This window comes from Suncus etruscus, chromosome 6 (genome assembly GCF_024139225.1).
Source record: "Suncus etruscus isolate mSunEtr1 chromosome 6, mSunEtr1.pri.cur, whole genome shotgun sequence".
In the NCBI taxonomy this organism is placed as follows: domain Eukaryota; kingdom Metazoa; phylum Chordata; class Mammalia; order Eulipotyphla; family Soricidae; genus Suncus; species Suncus etruscus.
In genome coordinates this window covers 74,610,535-74,628,638 of record NC_064853.1, presented here as the reverse complement: position 1 = coordinate 74,628,638, position 18,104 = coordinate 74,610,535, and the positions used below count along the sequence as shown (strand labels likewise).

The 18,104-nt window shown below is 40.2% G+C and overlaps 1 protein-coding gene across 1 annotated transcript in view; it reads right to left on the bottom strand.

The window, feature by feature from the left end:
- Positions 1–18,104, bottom strand: part of KIF16B (kinesin family member 16B) — a 291,493-nt gene that overhangs the window by 253,855 nt on the left and 19,534 nt on the right. The window contains exons 2-3 of the mRNA XM_049774326.1: positions 2,486–2,555; positions 410–523 (exon numbers count right to left, since the gene is read on the bottom strand). Of these exons, the coding sequence (XP_049630283.1) occupies positions 410–523; positions 2,486–2,555 (184 nt within the window). The remainder of the gene's footprint in view (positions 1–409; positions 524–2,485; positions 2,556–18,104) is intronic.

Genomic DNA, 18,104 nt, shown 5'->3' with positions numbered 1-18,104 from the left:
GAACACTACAAACATTTGTGGAGGGAGGCTGATACTGCTGATGGAACTGGTCTTGAAGCATTGTATGTCTAAAACCCAATTATAAGCAACTCTGTAAATTACAATGATTTAAATAAAAAAATTAAAAATAAGTAAAATGAAAAACATTAGTCATGTCCAAGTTGTAATGAAAACCTATGAATATCATTCTTAGATATGAGGGGGAAGGGGAAAAAGTCTTTTAAAAATGAGTAAATTTTTCTCATGGTTCAGATAATTAGGGTTAATGCAAACCTTAAATTAGCAAACACTAATCTTATATGAACTATATTAAGGAAAAGAAAATGCCAATATGTTTTAAAGAGTTTGGAGCAGGCATAACATATTCAATACGAGGAGAAACAAAAATAAAGATATTTTAAAATCATACCATTTCTTGTGAAACATAATCTGGACTTTTTGTATCAGCAGAATAAAAGGAAAAGTCATAGGTGAATGTCTTAGTTCTTTCTCTTCCAGAGTCACCAGTCCCTCCTTCTGGTATCTAAAGAAAAATTATTATGGTGATAATAAAAATGTAAGAGAATAATTGTCATGATGTGAAGAAACAATCAATTGGCAAGTGATAACAGCACAAAAATTAAACTTCATAAAAATATAAAGTGATGGCTATTTTTCATATTTTTACTCTTATAAAGAAACTATTTAGTTCCTTTAATCCTAATCCAAAAACACATATATAATTATATGCATATTACATTTCTCCAGTTGTCCAGGCTGAATCATATGAAATATCCTAGCTATTTTTCCTTTTATTATGGTAATCTATGAACTCAATCAATCCACATCCTATTTTTTTTTCCAGTTTCAATGCTTTCACTGTAGACTCTTCTCATAATACTTCCTGTTGGGATCTACATAACTCCAAGGGGTATAATTCACACAGATGATAGTGTAACTATGCAGAGCTCTTTAGAAGGGTAAAATTTTGAGGCCACATTGCAAATTCCAGGTATGATTCCTGTTCCAGAACTTCCATGAAGCTCCCCTTGGACACTCCAACCAAATTCATTTCTCCCTACTCAAAGAGATTCTCCCGGGACATGCCATGAGTTTATGAGTTTATTGTGTTTGTTTGCAAACACCTGTTCTACTACCTGCCCTATTCCTAAATTCAACCAAAAACCAAGTTTAAAAGTATTTTTATGCCATCTAACCTAACACAGAGTGAACGAATAAAATGAGCATTAGAGTTTTCACATAACTTAAGACAGTATTTGAAAAATACTATAAAGCATTAAAAATTTGAGCATCTGTTCTGGTTAAACTGGTGAGGAATTATTTCTAGAACTCAAAAGCAACAAAGATATCAAGGAAAATAGATTCCATAATGCAAAAGGAGTTATCCAAAGCATGGGATCTTTTAAGCTTCTGTAAATGTAATTTTTCAGTGATTACACATTTACCAAAGCATTCTGAATATGCCCAGATATGAAGAAAAGAAAAAGAGCAGAGAATGGATAAGTGATAACTAGAGAAACATTAGATGATATGGGAGGTTAGAAGAGGCAAAGCTGGAAGTGAGCCAGACGACGCTAGAAGGAACAAGGTCCTTTCTTCACTGAAGTCGCTGAAGAAAGGCATTCCACAAGAGAATGTCTCCAGCAAGGAGCCTATCAAATTATGCAGAGTGTGACCCAACTAGAAAGAAAGAGCATTCCCCACTTTCTATCACTTCTATCTGATCCCCAGATCAAGTTCCATTTCTTTGAAATTAGATCTCAAATGTGAAGTTTCTGAGTCACAAATGAACAGAAATCTAACCAAAGACTGATTTGTCATTGGCCAGGAACCACCCAATCTCAGACACCCAAATATCAAAATATCAAAAGAGACCCAAAAGTACATGATTCTCATTATTATTAATTTTACAACCATTTTTCCCTCTATGTGACAAGGATTCACATAGATCCTTAAAAATAGTCACTGACTAAAGAAGCAAAAAGGAAGAACCTGCCATCAGAAATATTCTGGGCTCTATTCTTTAATTTTTATCCTAGTCAAGAGAAAATATGTTTTGTTGGTTGGTTGATTTTTTTTTCCTTCAATCTTTGAGCCTTAAACAATAATAGCAAATTTTATAAAAACATGATTTTTTTTTTACTAAAAGTGAAAACATATATGGTGACAAAGCTTATCTGATGGATGATCCAGCCAGTCTAACCAAGTCAAGATAAAAGATTTAAAAAAATGCCTGAGGCTGGAGTTATACCAGAGGCCTCTCACCCTGAGGCTAAATAGCCAGGATCTGGCTTACAAATTAAAAGAAATCAGGGAGGGTTTTGCTTCCCCCTAAAACCAAGTCAAGCTGTTGTGGAGAATAGGGCAAATGGGCGGATGGGGTGCGCGCAGGAGTAGCAGGTGAATTTTATTTACCACAGTCATTCTCACAGTAAGACAAACATGGAGGCTCATGGGATTGGAGCAAGATGAGGATGTTACTTGCCTTTAAGTTTGTGATTGTTGTTTTGCTTTTCTCCATTTGAATAATGAATTTGGCCTCCAAGTCCTTTTCCCTACAACACAGATAATTCAACACTGGTTAGTAGAAGAAAGATTATTTCTCTTTAAGTATTTTGTTTCCCTTTTACAGAATGCTTTTAAAAGGCATCTGAAAACCAATCTGTTATGCATCCTCCCAAATTCTTACTGAATAAACACAAAATAGATTCTACCACCCAAAACGAAGTCTTACAAATAATATCTATGTGAAACCAAGAAAAATCCTAACTCTAAACTAAAAAGACTAAAATATTAAATGAAATGACATAAATCATGGTGGGATATAACCCGTTGCACAAAAAAAAATAATTAATTAATTAATTAATTAAACCAAGCAAAGGAAAAAATCCCCACTATCCCTCCACCCAGCATGAAAAGGAAAAAGTAAACTGGATGTCATAACTAGGAGCTGATTCTAAAAGTTCTGTCTTCTTCTCACCCTTCTCCATCCATGCAGAAACTGTAATCTGACCAATGGGATGCTGTGGCATTGAGAGGGGACTGAGACAGATCTCTCTTTGGTGCTGTAAGGTGTATGTAGAACGCTTCCAGAACATTTAAGGATAAGATGAATAATAAGTAATTTTCAAATAATTACTTGTAAAGAATTTTTTTTACTTTTAAATAAGCTGAAACTCAGAAAGTAACTCAAAGCAAATGAACCTGAGTACTATACATTGAAAATACTTTAAATGGGGGCTGCCAGAGCAAAAGCACGCAGCTGACCCAGGAGGGGGCTGGGTTCGATCCCCAGTGTCCCATATGGTCCCCTGAACCAGGAGCGATTTCTAACTGCACAGCCAGAAGTAACCCCTGAGCATCACCAGGTGTGACCACACACCCCTGCAAGAAAAAAAACCTCTGAATTATGACTGTATGGAGGAATTTGATTGACTACCTCAGTAAATGGATTTTTCTAAGAAAAAAAAGAGGTATAAATAAACTTTTAAGAATTTTCAGTAATCATAATCTTATTTCTTACATGTCATTCTGCGATATTGAGTTTGTATACCTTGAAACTATACTTATTTAATTACTTATTTAAGTAACTATTTTAGTGCCACTATGAAGCAAGACTTCCTGTTGAAAGAAAATACAAACATAACACTGATGGAGTTAAGTAAAATTTCTGCTATTCTAAAGTGGGGGGGAAAGCTGAATTTTTTACCTGAAATTGAAAAAGGGAAAAAGAACTATCAAGTTTTGTCCTCAAAAAAGCATAAAATTTTATAAACCTAAATTATAGTCTCTGAATACCATTTACCACTAATGTAAATCAGGGCTTTTTGTTAAAATACTCAGAGCTAACACCCAAAATGCCAGAATGCTATTATATCCTAAATAATATAGGCAACTACTAAAAACAGCTCATGATGATTACACTTAAAGGTATCCATGCCCCTATGTGATCCACTCCACTTGACAGTGGGCTACACCTAGCAGCTTATTTCTAAGTATTAGAACACTCAACTCTCTAATTAATAAATTGCATCCCTCTGTGGCCCTGCATAAATTAAGGGATCCAGAGAGTGATCAGCAAAGGTTGCCAATTTCAGCCACCATGAAGCAACCAGATAGGCTGAGTAATAGAACTGAAAATACAACCCTAGGCAGTGGTCTTGTGTATCCCTCTGGTCCCAAAGGCCCCACTGATCTGCACCATAAGCAACTGTGAAAGGTAGGCAATAACACGTTATTCCAGTCTGCAGATGGGAGACAGATAAATGAGCCAGTTAATTCATAAACTCAAAATTCAACAAACTCGAAAGAACATAAAAATGGAAGAAAAATTTCAAAATTAAATGAGACTGTAAAGCCCTATCAACCACATGGATCTCCATTTAGACAAAAAAAAAATTTAGACCTTAGAAACTCTGCAAGGAAATGTTAACTATGACTAAATATTTGGTGATCTTAATGAATTAGTATTGTAGGACTGAGTGTAATAATGATGTGATGATTTCTTTTTAGATTGTCTTTTTTTGTTTGTTTTGGTTTCTGGGCCACACCCAACAGCACTCAGGGGTTACTCCTGGCTCTGTGTTCAGGCTCCTGGTGGGCTCTGGGGACCTTATGGTAAGCTGGGGATAGAAGCCAGGTCCCTCCTGGGTGGGCCACACACAAGACAAAAGCCCTACTGCTCTGCTATCTCTCCGGCAAGGTGATTTCTTAAATTCAAAATCCATAATGAAATAATGACACAAGTACAATAATATAATGAGTGAGATTTACTTTAAATAATCTGGGCAGGGGATGGATTTGGGATGAACAAATAGAAAAAATATCAGCCAGAAGAACTAAAACCTCAAAGTGTACTTTGAGTCAATCACATGATTTTGGAGAACTGCAGTGGAATTCTCAAGGCTGGTTTGCTTTCTTCTTTCTCTAAGCCAGCTGTGAAGAAATACAGAATAGGGAGAACTGAGCACTGGCTTAAATGACCAAGATAAAATCCCTCCCTGGTCACACAGCTTCCACTCCAGCCTACCATCACCAGGGAGATTACTCGAAGGAGTTATATACTAAGGGGGAGGGGTGGAATGATGCAGTGAATTTTTCAAGCATGAAAAATTTCACCTACACTTTTTCACCTAGATTTCACTGCAGTTCTTCAGAACAGCAAGCCACCTCCCAGATGTCAGCCAAAAATCTGGTCCTATATCAAATGCTAACCCCAAGAAGCAAAAAGTGAGGAGCAAGCTTCCACTCTATTTGCTGAGGGGGTGACATGAGGACTATGACAAACAGACTTTCTGGGGGCACTGGGCACAGAGGTAGTTTATGAAGCTATTCGCTTTTGGAATCAAGGCTTGATTGAGAAAGGAGAAGTCAGGGCTAGTCAGGGAAGAGGAGACACTAGAGCAGCTATACATACCCAGGGAAAACTCGGGACTGAGTCCACAGGACAATTCTGGAGCTGACCAGCTTGGCACAAGGTGGCCTAGTCCCTCCACCACCATCTCCAGAGCCACCACAAACCATGGACTATCTGGGGAGGGCACGCAACTGGAGCCCCTCAGAGAAGGACCTTGATGGCAGGGCTTCCAAGACAATAAACTCTTCAGTAAAGGAGCACCTGAACAACAAGTAAAGGGTGCACCCAACAACCCCCCCTTTCAGTTCCTGATTTCTGCATGCTGACAAGGAACACCTCAATGTTCCAGCAGAGAGTGGTAAACCAGGGTTCCTAGGGAAAAGTGGAGGCAGATGCTTCTTTGGGGTTGCTTCTCAGTTTAAGGAAAAACAGTCTATCCCTCAGTACCTCAGGACTGCCTCCTGAGTACAAACATGAATGTCCCCGAGATGTGACTCAGCAGAGGCTGAGTCAGAAGCTGGGTGAGTCCTTAAAGATGTGTTCATTCAGCCCATAAATATTTGGTCAGTATCTTCCACATGCCAAATACTTTTCATACAGAGAAAAAGTAGCAAAAATGAAAAAAAAATTTAGAGTGTCTATATTTAGGGATTGTAGGTACTTAGAATTAGAACAAAATAAATGCAGTAAATATCCTTTGATGATAGGAAGAGCTATAAAAATATGAAAAAGTGGAGGCGGGGCCCGCGAGGCCTGCGGTGCCTATGGTGCCTGTGGTGCGGTGTTGGTCGGTGCATACCCCGGGGACCCTCCGCATGCCTCACATATGGGGGTCCTGACCCTGAACGGGCGGCCCTTCGCGTCCGCTGAGGCTGTGGGGTGTCTCCCGGCCGCCGCCCACCACGCACCCGATTCCTGTTGGCAGGGAGGGGCAGACAGCGGCCTGCAGACCTCGAAGCCTGAGCTGTCTCCAGAGGAAAAGTGAAGACAAGAAAGGAAACAGCAGAAGGAGCGGAAGAAGGAAGAGAAGAAACGGCTCAGGGAGGCAGGCCTTGCTGCTCCCACTCCCACGCCTCAGAGCTCACTCGGGGGCCGAGCTGGCCTTGGAGTACCTCTGCAGCTGGGCCTAGAAGCGTGAAGAATGGCAGTTCCAGAAGACGAGGCAGACATGGCCCTTGCTACACATGTACAACCAGGACAAGGTGCCCAACCTACATTTTCCCACCCTGCTGGCCTATCTGGAGGGTTGAAGGGCCGGGCCCGTGAGCTGGCTGTGCAGAAGGCTGAGGATATGATGCGGGAGCTGGACACGGCTGGTGGCCCTGACCCCACACAACTGACGGGACGCCTGCGCCAGGTGCTGCAGTCTGACTATTCAATAAAGAGGTCGAGCCGGCAAAAAAAAAAAAAAATGAAAAAGTGCCACAGGATAAGATTTGGGGCAAAGGCATGAAGGTAAGCAGCCATAAAGATCTTTGCAAGTAGGTGGCAGATGACTGGAGTGAAGCTGAGGTCTGAGTAAAGATCTAGGAATAGCAAGTCCAACGGTACTGTAGCCAAGGCTGCTGGGCATGAAACTAGACAAAGAAGTGAAGAAAAATGCAAGGCAAGTCAGGAGAGGAAGTAGGGACGGATTAAGGCTCAAAGCCTTAATGAACTTAAATGTGGTAGAAATTCAAGGATCTGGGAAAGTTGAACAGATAAAGGGAGTAGCAAGATCACATTTATCTATATTGGTGGGGAGGAGGATGTTGGGGCTACAACCTCTGAGTTTACGTCATACTCCTGCTTCAGTGTTCAAGGATCATTCTTGGAGTTCGTGGGGGAAGCAGGGGACCATATATATATGCAGTGCTCGAGAGCAAACTGGAGTGAGCTAGAGATTCCAGAAGGGGCCTGAGTAGATTGATGCACCAGGCCCACACAAGAGGCTACAGCTGGCTACAAAGGAAATACAGGACCCAGGGTGCAAAGAGACAGAAAGTTTAACTAATAGATCATCAGGACAGACCCAAGATTTGCAACCCTACTGACAAACCAACAGTGTCATCTGAAGAGCCCCAACCCTAACTTCCCATGAGTCTGTATGAATCTCCAGGAAAGGGGAGGGCAGAGATTATGTATATTAAAACTCCTCAGAAATCCTGATGATGAGTCAGAACTTGGGAGCCAGCCCTCTCCAGGCCATGATGCACACCTTTCTGCTGTCCAGCTGGAATGCTCTGAGCATAGCATTGCTTACTATTGAGCTCCAGGCAGGGTGCTTAATGGGATGGGCACTTCCTTTCCTTTCAGCAGAACCCACTCATGAAGTCACAGCTGCCCAAGAAAAACCCAGAATTCGCTTGAGCATCCCCCCTGGGCAACCTCTTCCTAACTCAAGAACATACCAACTACTGAAAACCACAGCTGCATGGGGAGAAAAAGCAAGCAGCTAAACAGCATGAAGGCACTGACCAAATTTGCAATAAAACCAAAGAAAAATTGGGAAGAAGTCAAGATGTATTTTTCTTTCATAGGACACCATTTACTTAGGCAGATGTGAAGTCCAAACTCAGAAACCTCTTCCTAACTCAAGAACATACCAACTGCTGAAAACCACAGCTGTGTGGGAAGAAAAAATAAGCAGCCAAACAGCATGAAGGCACTGACTAAATTTGCAATAAAACCAAAGAAAAATTGGGAAGAGTCAAGATGTATTTTTCTTTCATAGGACACCATTTACTTTGGCAGATGTGAAGTCCAAACTCAGAAACAGAGCTCAGCTCTTCCAGCACACCTACAATTGTGGCTCAGACCCCAGGACCAACATCAAGGGACCTCCTTGCTCCTGTGAGCCTCAAGAGAGGAGAGAAACAAAAAACATACAGAGAGCCAGTCTTGAATAAAATATGGTTCTCTGAAACCCTTAATAAAAATATTCATGATAGAAGGAAAGTTTAAAAGAGTGGCAGAAAGACTAATATTGAAATATCTTTTAAGACTTTCTTTTACTTTCCTATGTTCCAACATGGAATGCCCAAAGATACTTTAGTGCCATAAGAAACACACAGCACCCACATAAATGAGTTTCTCACTCTTTACCCACACAATCACTATCATCCCTCCTTCCAGATTTATTTCTATTCGAGAAAAAATGTTCTCAGTGAGAGCTTTTTTCTGGGGGTGGGGAAAATACAATAGCTGTCCTATAAAAAGAAGATTGATTTCTTTACAACATTGCCAGCTAAATATACCAGTTAGAAAAGAGCTTTGGCAGACTTCAAAATACTAAACTGCAGGATGTTTCCTTCAAAAGAATTCACTTGGCATGAGAGCAAAATAAGAAGCTACTTGGCTCTTGCAGCTGTTAACAAGCACAGTATCTAATACCCTCCGATGTTTCCAAGCCATGGGCACTAGTAACAGTAGAAAAATACTGGAATTAAGGAAACTGGGTTCATCACCTGCCATTCCTGTAGCTTTGTGACTTGGACACTTGATGTAACTTTGCCAAGTTTTGAGTTTTCTCACTTATAAAATGATGTAATAAAACTTACTATACATATTGCTACAAAGAACTGATTTGTGCCAAAGCTATAGCAACTGAGCTACTTTATGTTCTTCTTGTTGTTGTTGCTGCTGAAAGGTGTGGTACTGGACAGTTCTGGGCTCTAGAGGTTTGTTTTGTTTTGGTTCAGTTTGTTTCAGGTTTGGTTCAATTTGGTTCAGGTTTAGCGGCTACACTCCTTTAAGTCCTGATGGAGCATGGGATCAAGACAAGTGCTGAACCCTCTGTATATCACTCTGGACCAAAAAGTATAATAATATTAGAAAACAAACAGTAGCCAGGCACACAACAGATGAGTTCAAAACTCTAAGATCCATCCATGAACTCAGCAGTATTTACTGCACCTTACTCTTTTGAGTGATGGAGTTTAAAAAGTAATTTTAAAAGATTAAAAATGGGGCCGGAGAGACAGAAAGGTAAGGCGTTTGCCTTTCATGCAGAAAGACGGTGATGGTCCCCTGCCTGCCAGGGATGATTTCTGAGCATAGAGCCAAGAGTAACTCCTGAGTGCTGCCAGGTATGACCCAAAAACCAAAAAAGATTAAAAAAGAAACAAAGAAAAAAAAAACTTAGCAGAAAGGCCTGTTCTTCCACAGCAGTGTAAGATTCATTTAACCAAACCTTTCCAAGCCATTCCACTAACTGGTGAAAATAAAAGGAATCTAGAGAATACATTTTTCCAAATTTCATAGCCAGAAATCATAAAAATGCAGAACCACTATAAAGGTGATCATGATGTTTTGTTTCTGAAATGCCTTGTGGTCAGCAATAAAATCTAGAAGCAACATGAGATGTAAAGGAAAATATCAGAAAGACCTGAGTCATTTTCTTTGCATTTAAACCCAGGTGAGTTGAGCTGCCTCTATGCTATCACCTTTGCAGACAGCCAAGCCTGTCCTTCCGACATCATCCCTGCAGCCCTTTCTCTTTCTTCCTAGGGCCCCAGCTGGCCAGACTCATTCCTGCCTTCCATTAAAGAGAACAGTAGTCACCAGAGGCAGAAAAAAAAAAGCACAGTGGACAAACGCACCACATCCCCTTTATGAGGCTACGAAGATGTACAAATCACAGCTCTTGCCCTGCAATAACCCCAAACTATCTCTATGTGGGTGCAAGCGCACAGGCTCTAAAAGCCAAGCCAGTGTGGAGGTTACAAAAGTGGATCTTCCCTCACCACCCTACATGTTGATAGTCAGATCAAAGGAAAGAGACGTTGGGTCTTTCTTTTTAATGTTTCTGTTGTATTTTTTACTTTTCCTATTTGGTGACCACACCAAGTGGCAGTCAGACTTACTCCTGGCTCTGGGCTGAGGGTTCACTCCTGGTGGGTCTCAGAGAAACCTTATGGTATGCTGGAGATTGAAACCAGCTCGGGAGTGACAAAAAGAATGCTACCAGCGATGCTACCTACCTTTTTGGTCCTGGAAAAGTGACTTTGGTTGGTATCATAAGGGAAAACCCTTATGATAGGCACCCATTCTCTGCCTACAGGAGCACCAAAGGGGAAAGTTCCTTTCCATAATATTCTCTGGATATCCAAGTGCATCACATGGACCCATGTGGTGTAAATACTAGTATCTTAGCCACCACCCTTCACTTTTAACACCACTCTAGTCAAAAGGAATATAGGGAAAGCACCTTCTCCCCTGGGCTTAGCAACTCTATATTAAGCAGGGGTCTCAAACTCAATTTACTGGGGGCCGCAGGAGGCAAAGTCGGGGTGAGGCAGGGCCGCATAAGAGATTTCGCTTACCGAATATTTGCAATAAAAAATAGCATTAGTAAGAAAAAAATCTCAAAAAATCGCATTAAATATTTGCATACCCCGAACAGAACTGCTCAGGGTATGCAAATGTTTAATGCGATATTTTTCTTACTAATGCGATTTTATTCGGTAAGCGAATAATCACGAATACGGTGATATTTGAAGGCCAGCCGCAGGCCACAAAATGTTGTACGGAGGGCCACAAACGGCCCACGGGCCGCGAGTTTGAGACCCCTGATATAGAGCTATAACAACTATATAACAACTAACATAGCAGCAAAGAAATAGAGGGAGAAGCCATAGTCTGAGTTTCGGCAGACTCACTGTTCTGAGGGACTGAACACCACCATTAACAGAGATGTGAAGGCCAGCAAACCCAAATCCCAGCATGCACCCCAAACCCTCTGGCACCAATCTACCTGCTATGCCACACACAAGGAACTTGTGGGACTGGAAAACTTACAACATCAGCAGCACTGCATTCCAGTTCAATTCATTCTCTCTCTTTATCCTTCCCTTTCCGTCCTCTTTTTCTCCCCCCTACCCCCACTTCCACCATCCAAGAGGTCAAGTCAATCCCTCACCTTCTGGTTTTTAGACTCCCCCTGGGAAATGTTTAGACTCCCTCTGGAAAAGCATGTGGCTCATTCACAGGGGGATGAAAAACTAAACCACAGGGATCAGGGATGGATTAATGTTAGAAACTCCCACCTGCTGAGCATAAAAATAAGGGTTCAACCTTTGGTGTGTTCCACATACATCAACCAAGCACAGGCCCTGAAGCTACCAGTGTGTGTGTAAGTTCTCTAGAACATGGCTATGTATACAAATGAGCCCTGCACCCAATGTTGTACTCTCTGGCAAGCACCACAACACATTGGAAGCTGAGCTAATAATGCACATGTGCTGTACCACCAGAGTGACAGGCATCAGGGGAGCACACAGTGAGCATCATAGTGATCTCGAGGAGTCCCCAATCACAAGTGAAGAACATTAAGCCCTGTCCCACAAGCACATGCACCAACACACACTCACCCTCTCATATACATCATAGCTCACATAAGCAAATCCTGCCTTGCACCACAACTGAGGGTGCCACTCAACTATCACAAGTAAGCAGTGAGTCCTCATCACCAGCACAAATGCAGAAAGGGGTAAAGAAAGGAAAAAAACAAACTATGAAAACCAGATGAGGGAAAAAAATACAAACAAAAAGCCTTTGCAGGGGCCAGAGAGACAGTACATCATAACAATGATAATAATTATCATCATGAGAACAAAATGAGGACATTTTTCTAAAATAGAAAGATGAAATGGCCCAGTTGGACCTGCTTGCTCAGTGGGGACTTCAAGATTCAGAGTTCAGCTGAAAGAACACAGAAATGACAAAACTCAAACATATTTAACTTCTGTCCTTAGTCCTTCCACACAGCTACCAGGAGTTCCCTGGACTCCAACTTCAAGGAGCAACCATATCCTAAAGGCCCTCCTTCCTGTTATTGCTGGCAGCTACAACAAGACCAGCATCTGTGTTTGGTGGTATTCAAGGAGACCTATGGCACAACTCTGTTTTGAGCAAAGGGCACCCAAAGATGATCCCTTGGCACACACAAAACACAGATAATGACAGTAATGTAAGGGACTAATAATGGGGAAATAAGTTTTACTTGGTTTTGTTTTGGGGACACCTGGCAATGTTTTGGAAGAAAAGCCAGGATCAAGCCCAGGTCGGCTAAATGCAAGGCAAGAACCCTATCTGCTATAGTTTCTCTCTGGCCCCAGGAGTTTTACTTTGAAAAAATTCAAGGTGAGCTAAGCACCTGAAGGAAGTTTCAGAATATCTATCTATGTTTACTGAATAAATAGAATAAGTAGCATTGCTCAGTGGAGCAGGAATGATCTAAGAAGTGGAAGAATCTCAGATACAGAGTGAAGTGGGGATGAAGACACTAACTGTTATTTAAAGGTGGGGAAGACAGATATCCAGGAGGAAACTGATTCTGTTAACTGAAAAGAGGGCAATACATCAAATAACTTGGGAGCCTTTGCATTTAAGCCAATTAACAAAGATAACTTTTCTTTTAAAGAAAGATTTTTCAACATTAGTTCTAAACCCCAAGTTTTACAGTGGCAATCTAGGACAAACACTAGCATATTCTGACTGTATTGTTATAAAAAATATCTTTGTCACTATCTCAAAACTCATCTCTATTTTAAATCTTTGAAATTATTTGGGCATTTTGTTTGTTTTGTTTGTTCATTTTACGAGAAAGATCAAACCAGGAGTGCTTATATGAGGGGATCATATGAGGTTCTAAGGATCAAAGTTATGTCAGTCAATTGCAAGTCAAGCCTCCTACCCATTGTACTATCTCTAGGGTTTATTTAACCATTTTAATTGAGGGACTTAAAATGCTGTTAATCACACTTTTCGTGCATACATTATTCCAATATCACAGCCATTACCAGATACCACTCCTCCCTCCACCAGTGTCCCCAGGATGCCTCCTTAGTCCCCCACATAAGCTCAGTTCAAAATTATCAGTTAAAGACATAAATCTTTGTTGATCCCTTACTATGTTTCTTTTTTATCCCCCACAGAAGAGAGATCACTTTTGTGTGTGACACCTGAGTAGAGAGAGATGAATAGATATATTCTTCTAAAGTCCATGAAATAGTAAATCGATGATTCCATGCATTTTAAAAATTAATGTTATGGATAATTCTGAGCTAATGCATTCGAAAGTTTATATGATGTGGGCAAATCTTACATTGGAAAAATTAGTAAGAATGATGAGAATTAAGAAAATTCAAAGGAAAACTCTAAATAGGATATAAAAGTGCAAAGAAACCTCTGCCAGCTTCAAAGATTCACAATTAAACTCCAAAGAGACAAATGCTGACGAAACTCCCAGTACTCCAGTAGTGCTGAAAACTGGGATCTTCTTGGAGTGGAGCATGCAGCCTCTCCCACCTCTCCATTCTTCCAGTAGTAATACCCCATTCCTCAGCCACTGACATACTTGAAAAATCTCTGAAGAGATAGATGACAAGTCAATGAAGTTCCCAGGTCAATAGGTTCTGGGGTTCCTGGAATGCACAGTTGTATATGTGGACACGTGACATCTCCAAATTCTAAAATACTGACAGCACAGTAGGAGCACAGCAAATTAGATGGGAAAGTAGCATAGAGGCCAAGTAAATGCAAAAGATCTTTGGAGGTAATAATTTTTAAGAATATTAGGGTTTCCAAACAAAAGCTTTGAGAAACGAAGGTCTAATACAAGTCCTGTTACATACACAGCAAATTTTAATATTTTCTAAATATTAAATATTTTATATGATGAATGAATCAATCATCAATGACAAATAACACCCAAACACCCAGTCTATCAACCCCCAAACTCAGATCCAGGCTTTGGTCAGTGACAGAGGCAGAAAGGTGACCAGGGAACAATTTGTCCTATGTATTCCAACTGTTCCAAGTACAAAACCTACTGCAGGCCCCTCTTTATGTAGTCAGGTCTGAAAACTTCCCAAAAATGCCTGGAAATTGTCTATATCACCCTATGTCTTTTTAATGTTTAAAGAAAAAATATATCAGCAAGCAGCAATATTGGTAAAATGATTACCATTACTTGCAGAATTTGTTTAAGATTAAATTATTTTTAAAACAATAGAGGATAAGTAATAATATAGGCAAATTGTGCAATCAGTCGCACAAGTACCTCCATCATCTAAGTTTTACACCTCTCCAGTTCCTATTCTAACCACCTACTGGAAATGTTAGACAGAAAATAATGCTTTTTAGATTCTGATTCTCATTCTACAATTAGAGGACCCTCCCATTTCTGCTTAAAATGCCACTGCCCACCTCTTTATCTGGCCAAATCGTCCTGCAGAACCCAAACTCCATCACCAGATCTTCTAGAACAAAGGTTTTTCATCTTTTTAGACCTGCAAATCAATTGTGACCAGTGAACCTGCAATTGAAAATCACTGCTGTAGATTGTTCTCACAACATTCAGAAAAAAGATCCCTCAATAGCTTCACACTTCCAAGCTATAGATCGGATCTTGATAACACTGAGAGAAACTATTGAATCCACTTGAGAATATGAGGTGATCTATTGCTCCCACTAGATCATGACCTATTAAATAGTAAAGATCACGTTCTTGGTTCAACTCCGACCAATGAAAGTTCAGTAAAAACTCACTAGTTGAGCCAGGGAAATAGCTCAAAGGGCTTGACCACATGCTTTGTATGCAAGAGCACCAAGTTCAATCACCAGCATCTTACAGTTCACCCAGCACTATTGTAAAAGAATGTGATCACAGTCTGATGTGTACCTACCCCCCCTCCCAATTACTACCTCAAAAAAAGTCTAAATGGCTCTAGGTGAATCAAAAAAGTTAAAAGGAACACATTTTCACTTCACCAATCCACTCATAACTTGAGTTCTGTCAGAAAGTCTTGCCTATAGACCCGAATTTGCATCGAATTTTCCTTCTCCAAACACCCATTGTAACTTACTATGTTACACTAACATTCTTTCAAATTTTTTACACCTACAAACTGATCACTGAAAATCACTCATCTACACAGGCAGAAGTCAGGATTTGAAGACTAGCGAATTTTGTCATTATTAAGTTATGTAAGAGTCTACTGTATCATCTCAATATTCATACAAAATCCTAAAATATGCATTACAAAATTATTAAAGTTACTGTAAATTATCTTGGCTGTTAAATCCTTTGTTGGGTATTTGTGAATGCAAAAACAGTCCCCAGAATGAGAAATTACTTCCCATCCCCTTGTCCCCTTTCGGGGGGGGGGGGGGAGACCTTGGTAATATTTATCCGCAGCAAATAATAATCCACACAGACAAGAAGGATAGGGTGTAAAAGATTGGGCAAAGAGAGAGAGCAAGAGAATCCTCTTGCAGCCTGCAGCTTTTGCAAAAGGACCCCTCTCTCCGTCCATCAAGATATTTATTGCCAACTCCACAGCGCCCCACCTGGAAGGACTAGATGGGGCAATAGTCACAGAACAATCCTAAGGAAATACTTTTATATACAACAATTCCAAGAATAATCTTATGGAAACTTTTTCATATACTACAGTTACTATTGATTGGTCTATTCTTTATAAGCATTTTATGATCACATGTAGCAAGTCAGCCCCTGAAGAGGTTGACTGATGGTCGGATGGAGGATGAGGCCTTTCTCTTCCAGCTCGGAGCACGCGTCTGCCACCCTGTCTAGCCGACGGTTCTGAGGTGAAATGGCGGGTAAACAGCTCGCAGACAGTCAGGCTCGTGGAAATATTCGCTTTATTCGGTGGACAAGACTGAAGTCCAAAGACTCAGCTTCAGTTCCAGCCAAAAAGCCTCGGCCTTCCACAGACCCTATTTTTTATCCCCGAGTCAGGTACCACCCAATGGTGGGATCAAATACCAACCAATGGTGGAAGCAGAATCAGGTACTACCCTAGGGTGGGGGCAGAATCACCAATCAGTTTAGGGTGAGTAACATAGTAATCCCCCAAAATATTTACATACACAACAATTCCCCCTTTGTTTTTAGTAAACAAACAATATTGTCTACAATTATTAAAGGAAAAATTAGTCAATAATAAAAGAGCGGCAGTTTGCATAAGCAGCATCTCAGGAAAATGTAAAGAAAAACTTCTAACCTAAACACAGGGTGTCTAAAACCAGAAACATGTATCAAGGAATCAACTACAAGCTCCTGAGAAGATAAATCTAAGACGTACATAGATCTTTCGAAGAGACACCAGAAAGGTTGTGTAGCAGGCAAGAAGAAGCACCTTTTCTTTATTTGTTCTTGTTGTTGGTTTTTGGGTCACACCTGGCAGTGCTCAGGAGTTACTCCTGGCTCCACGTTCAGAAATCGCTCCTGGCAGATACGGGCATTCGAACCAATGACCTTCTGCATAAAAGGCAAATGTCTTACCTCCATGCTATCTCTCCAGCCCCATTTTCATTCAAGTTCAGGTAGACCAGAAAGCCCATCTTTGAGGGCATTGAACTAGGCCTTTATTTTGGAAGAAGAGGCACATACACCCTCTGCACAGTGGGGAGCCACTGCAATGATGATCAATAGGTATCTGAACTTAGTCCAAGTTCTTAATCCAGTCTGAAGTCCATAAGATGTCTGAAATTGATGTCAATTATTTATAGATGGGAGCTTAAGTCACAAACCAAAACAAAATGTTTAAGGCAGAGACCCTCCCTGTGTAAATAAACAACTTGAGGGCCTATCCAAAATGGATGGAACCTCCTATAAACCTAGTATTTTGCCTATGATGCGCCCACGCAAAAAACCCTGAGAACAGACACAAATATCATTTAGGAAATTATAGACAACAATATCTAACTCACAAACCGAAAGTCAAGAAAGCAAAACCCTAATGTAATACAATATCAATTCCTAAGATTAAAAACTAAAATAGAAAAACATTAATTACAATAGTCAAAAGAAGTGTCCCCCAAAATATTTACATACACAACAATCACTAATTCTTTAAACCACCAAAATAATCTCACAGGCATTATTATTCCCATTGTATAGATGAGAAAAAAAGGAGACCAGAAGATTCAAGTATCCTTTGGTGGGGCCAAGAGGAGGCCCTGTTCAATCATTAACACAAAATAAATCAATCAAAACATAATTTAGAAATCCATTGAGAGTTAGTAGAAATACCAAGATCTACTCCTAGGATCATATGACTTACCCATACTACATTCAGGCCTTTACTGCATTTTCACTGTTCTGAAAACTGTGACTGTCAGATATTACAGGACACTAAAATCTCTATCTCACCAAAATTTAATCAAACCACAGTCTAAGTCCTTCAAGGAAAACTCACAAAAGTTAAAAAGCAATTTCTCACATGTAGAAAATATTCAATGTTGGCTAGAATGAGAGAATGAATAAGAAATGGCAAATAACTACAAATATGTTCCAGAAGATAAATCAAATTTATCCAGTGCTGATTAGCAATTGTTACCTCTCAAAAGTCAAAGCTTAATCAATGGGAAAAAGAGAAAAACAACAAAAGCAGATACAACCCCTAAATTCTGACTCTTCAAAATCAAAAAATGATTAATTCCAATGTGTAAAATATAAAACCACAAGTTGTATGTTCACCCTAAACACCATATTTCTAACCTCCATGCAGATGGGTCTGAAGAAGCAGGGTAACAATAAAGTATTAATAAACCAAGCCAGTCAGGGAAAAAAATGGAGTCTGTTGCGTCTCCCTCATGGTGTCTGCCAGAGCCAAAAGTCAAAACTGCCTTCCTTTATTAAATCAATATAAACCATATACCAGGAAGGGAAAGGTCCAGAGAGACAAACTACTCATCCAGGTGAGCTTTTACATATCAAAGAACAGATTTAAGAAAAAGG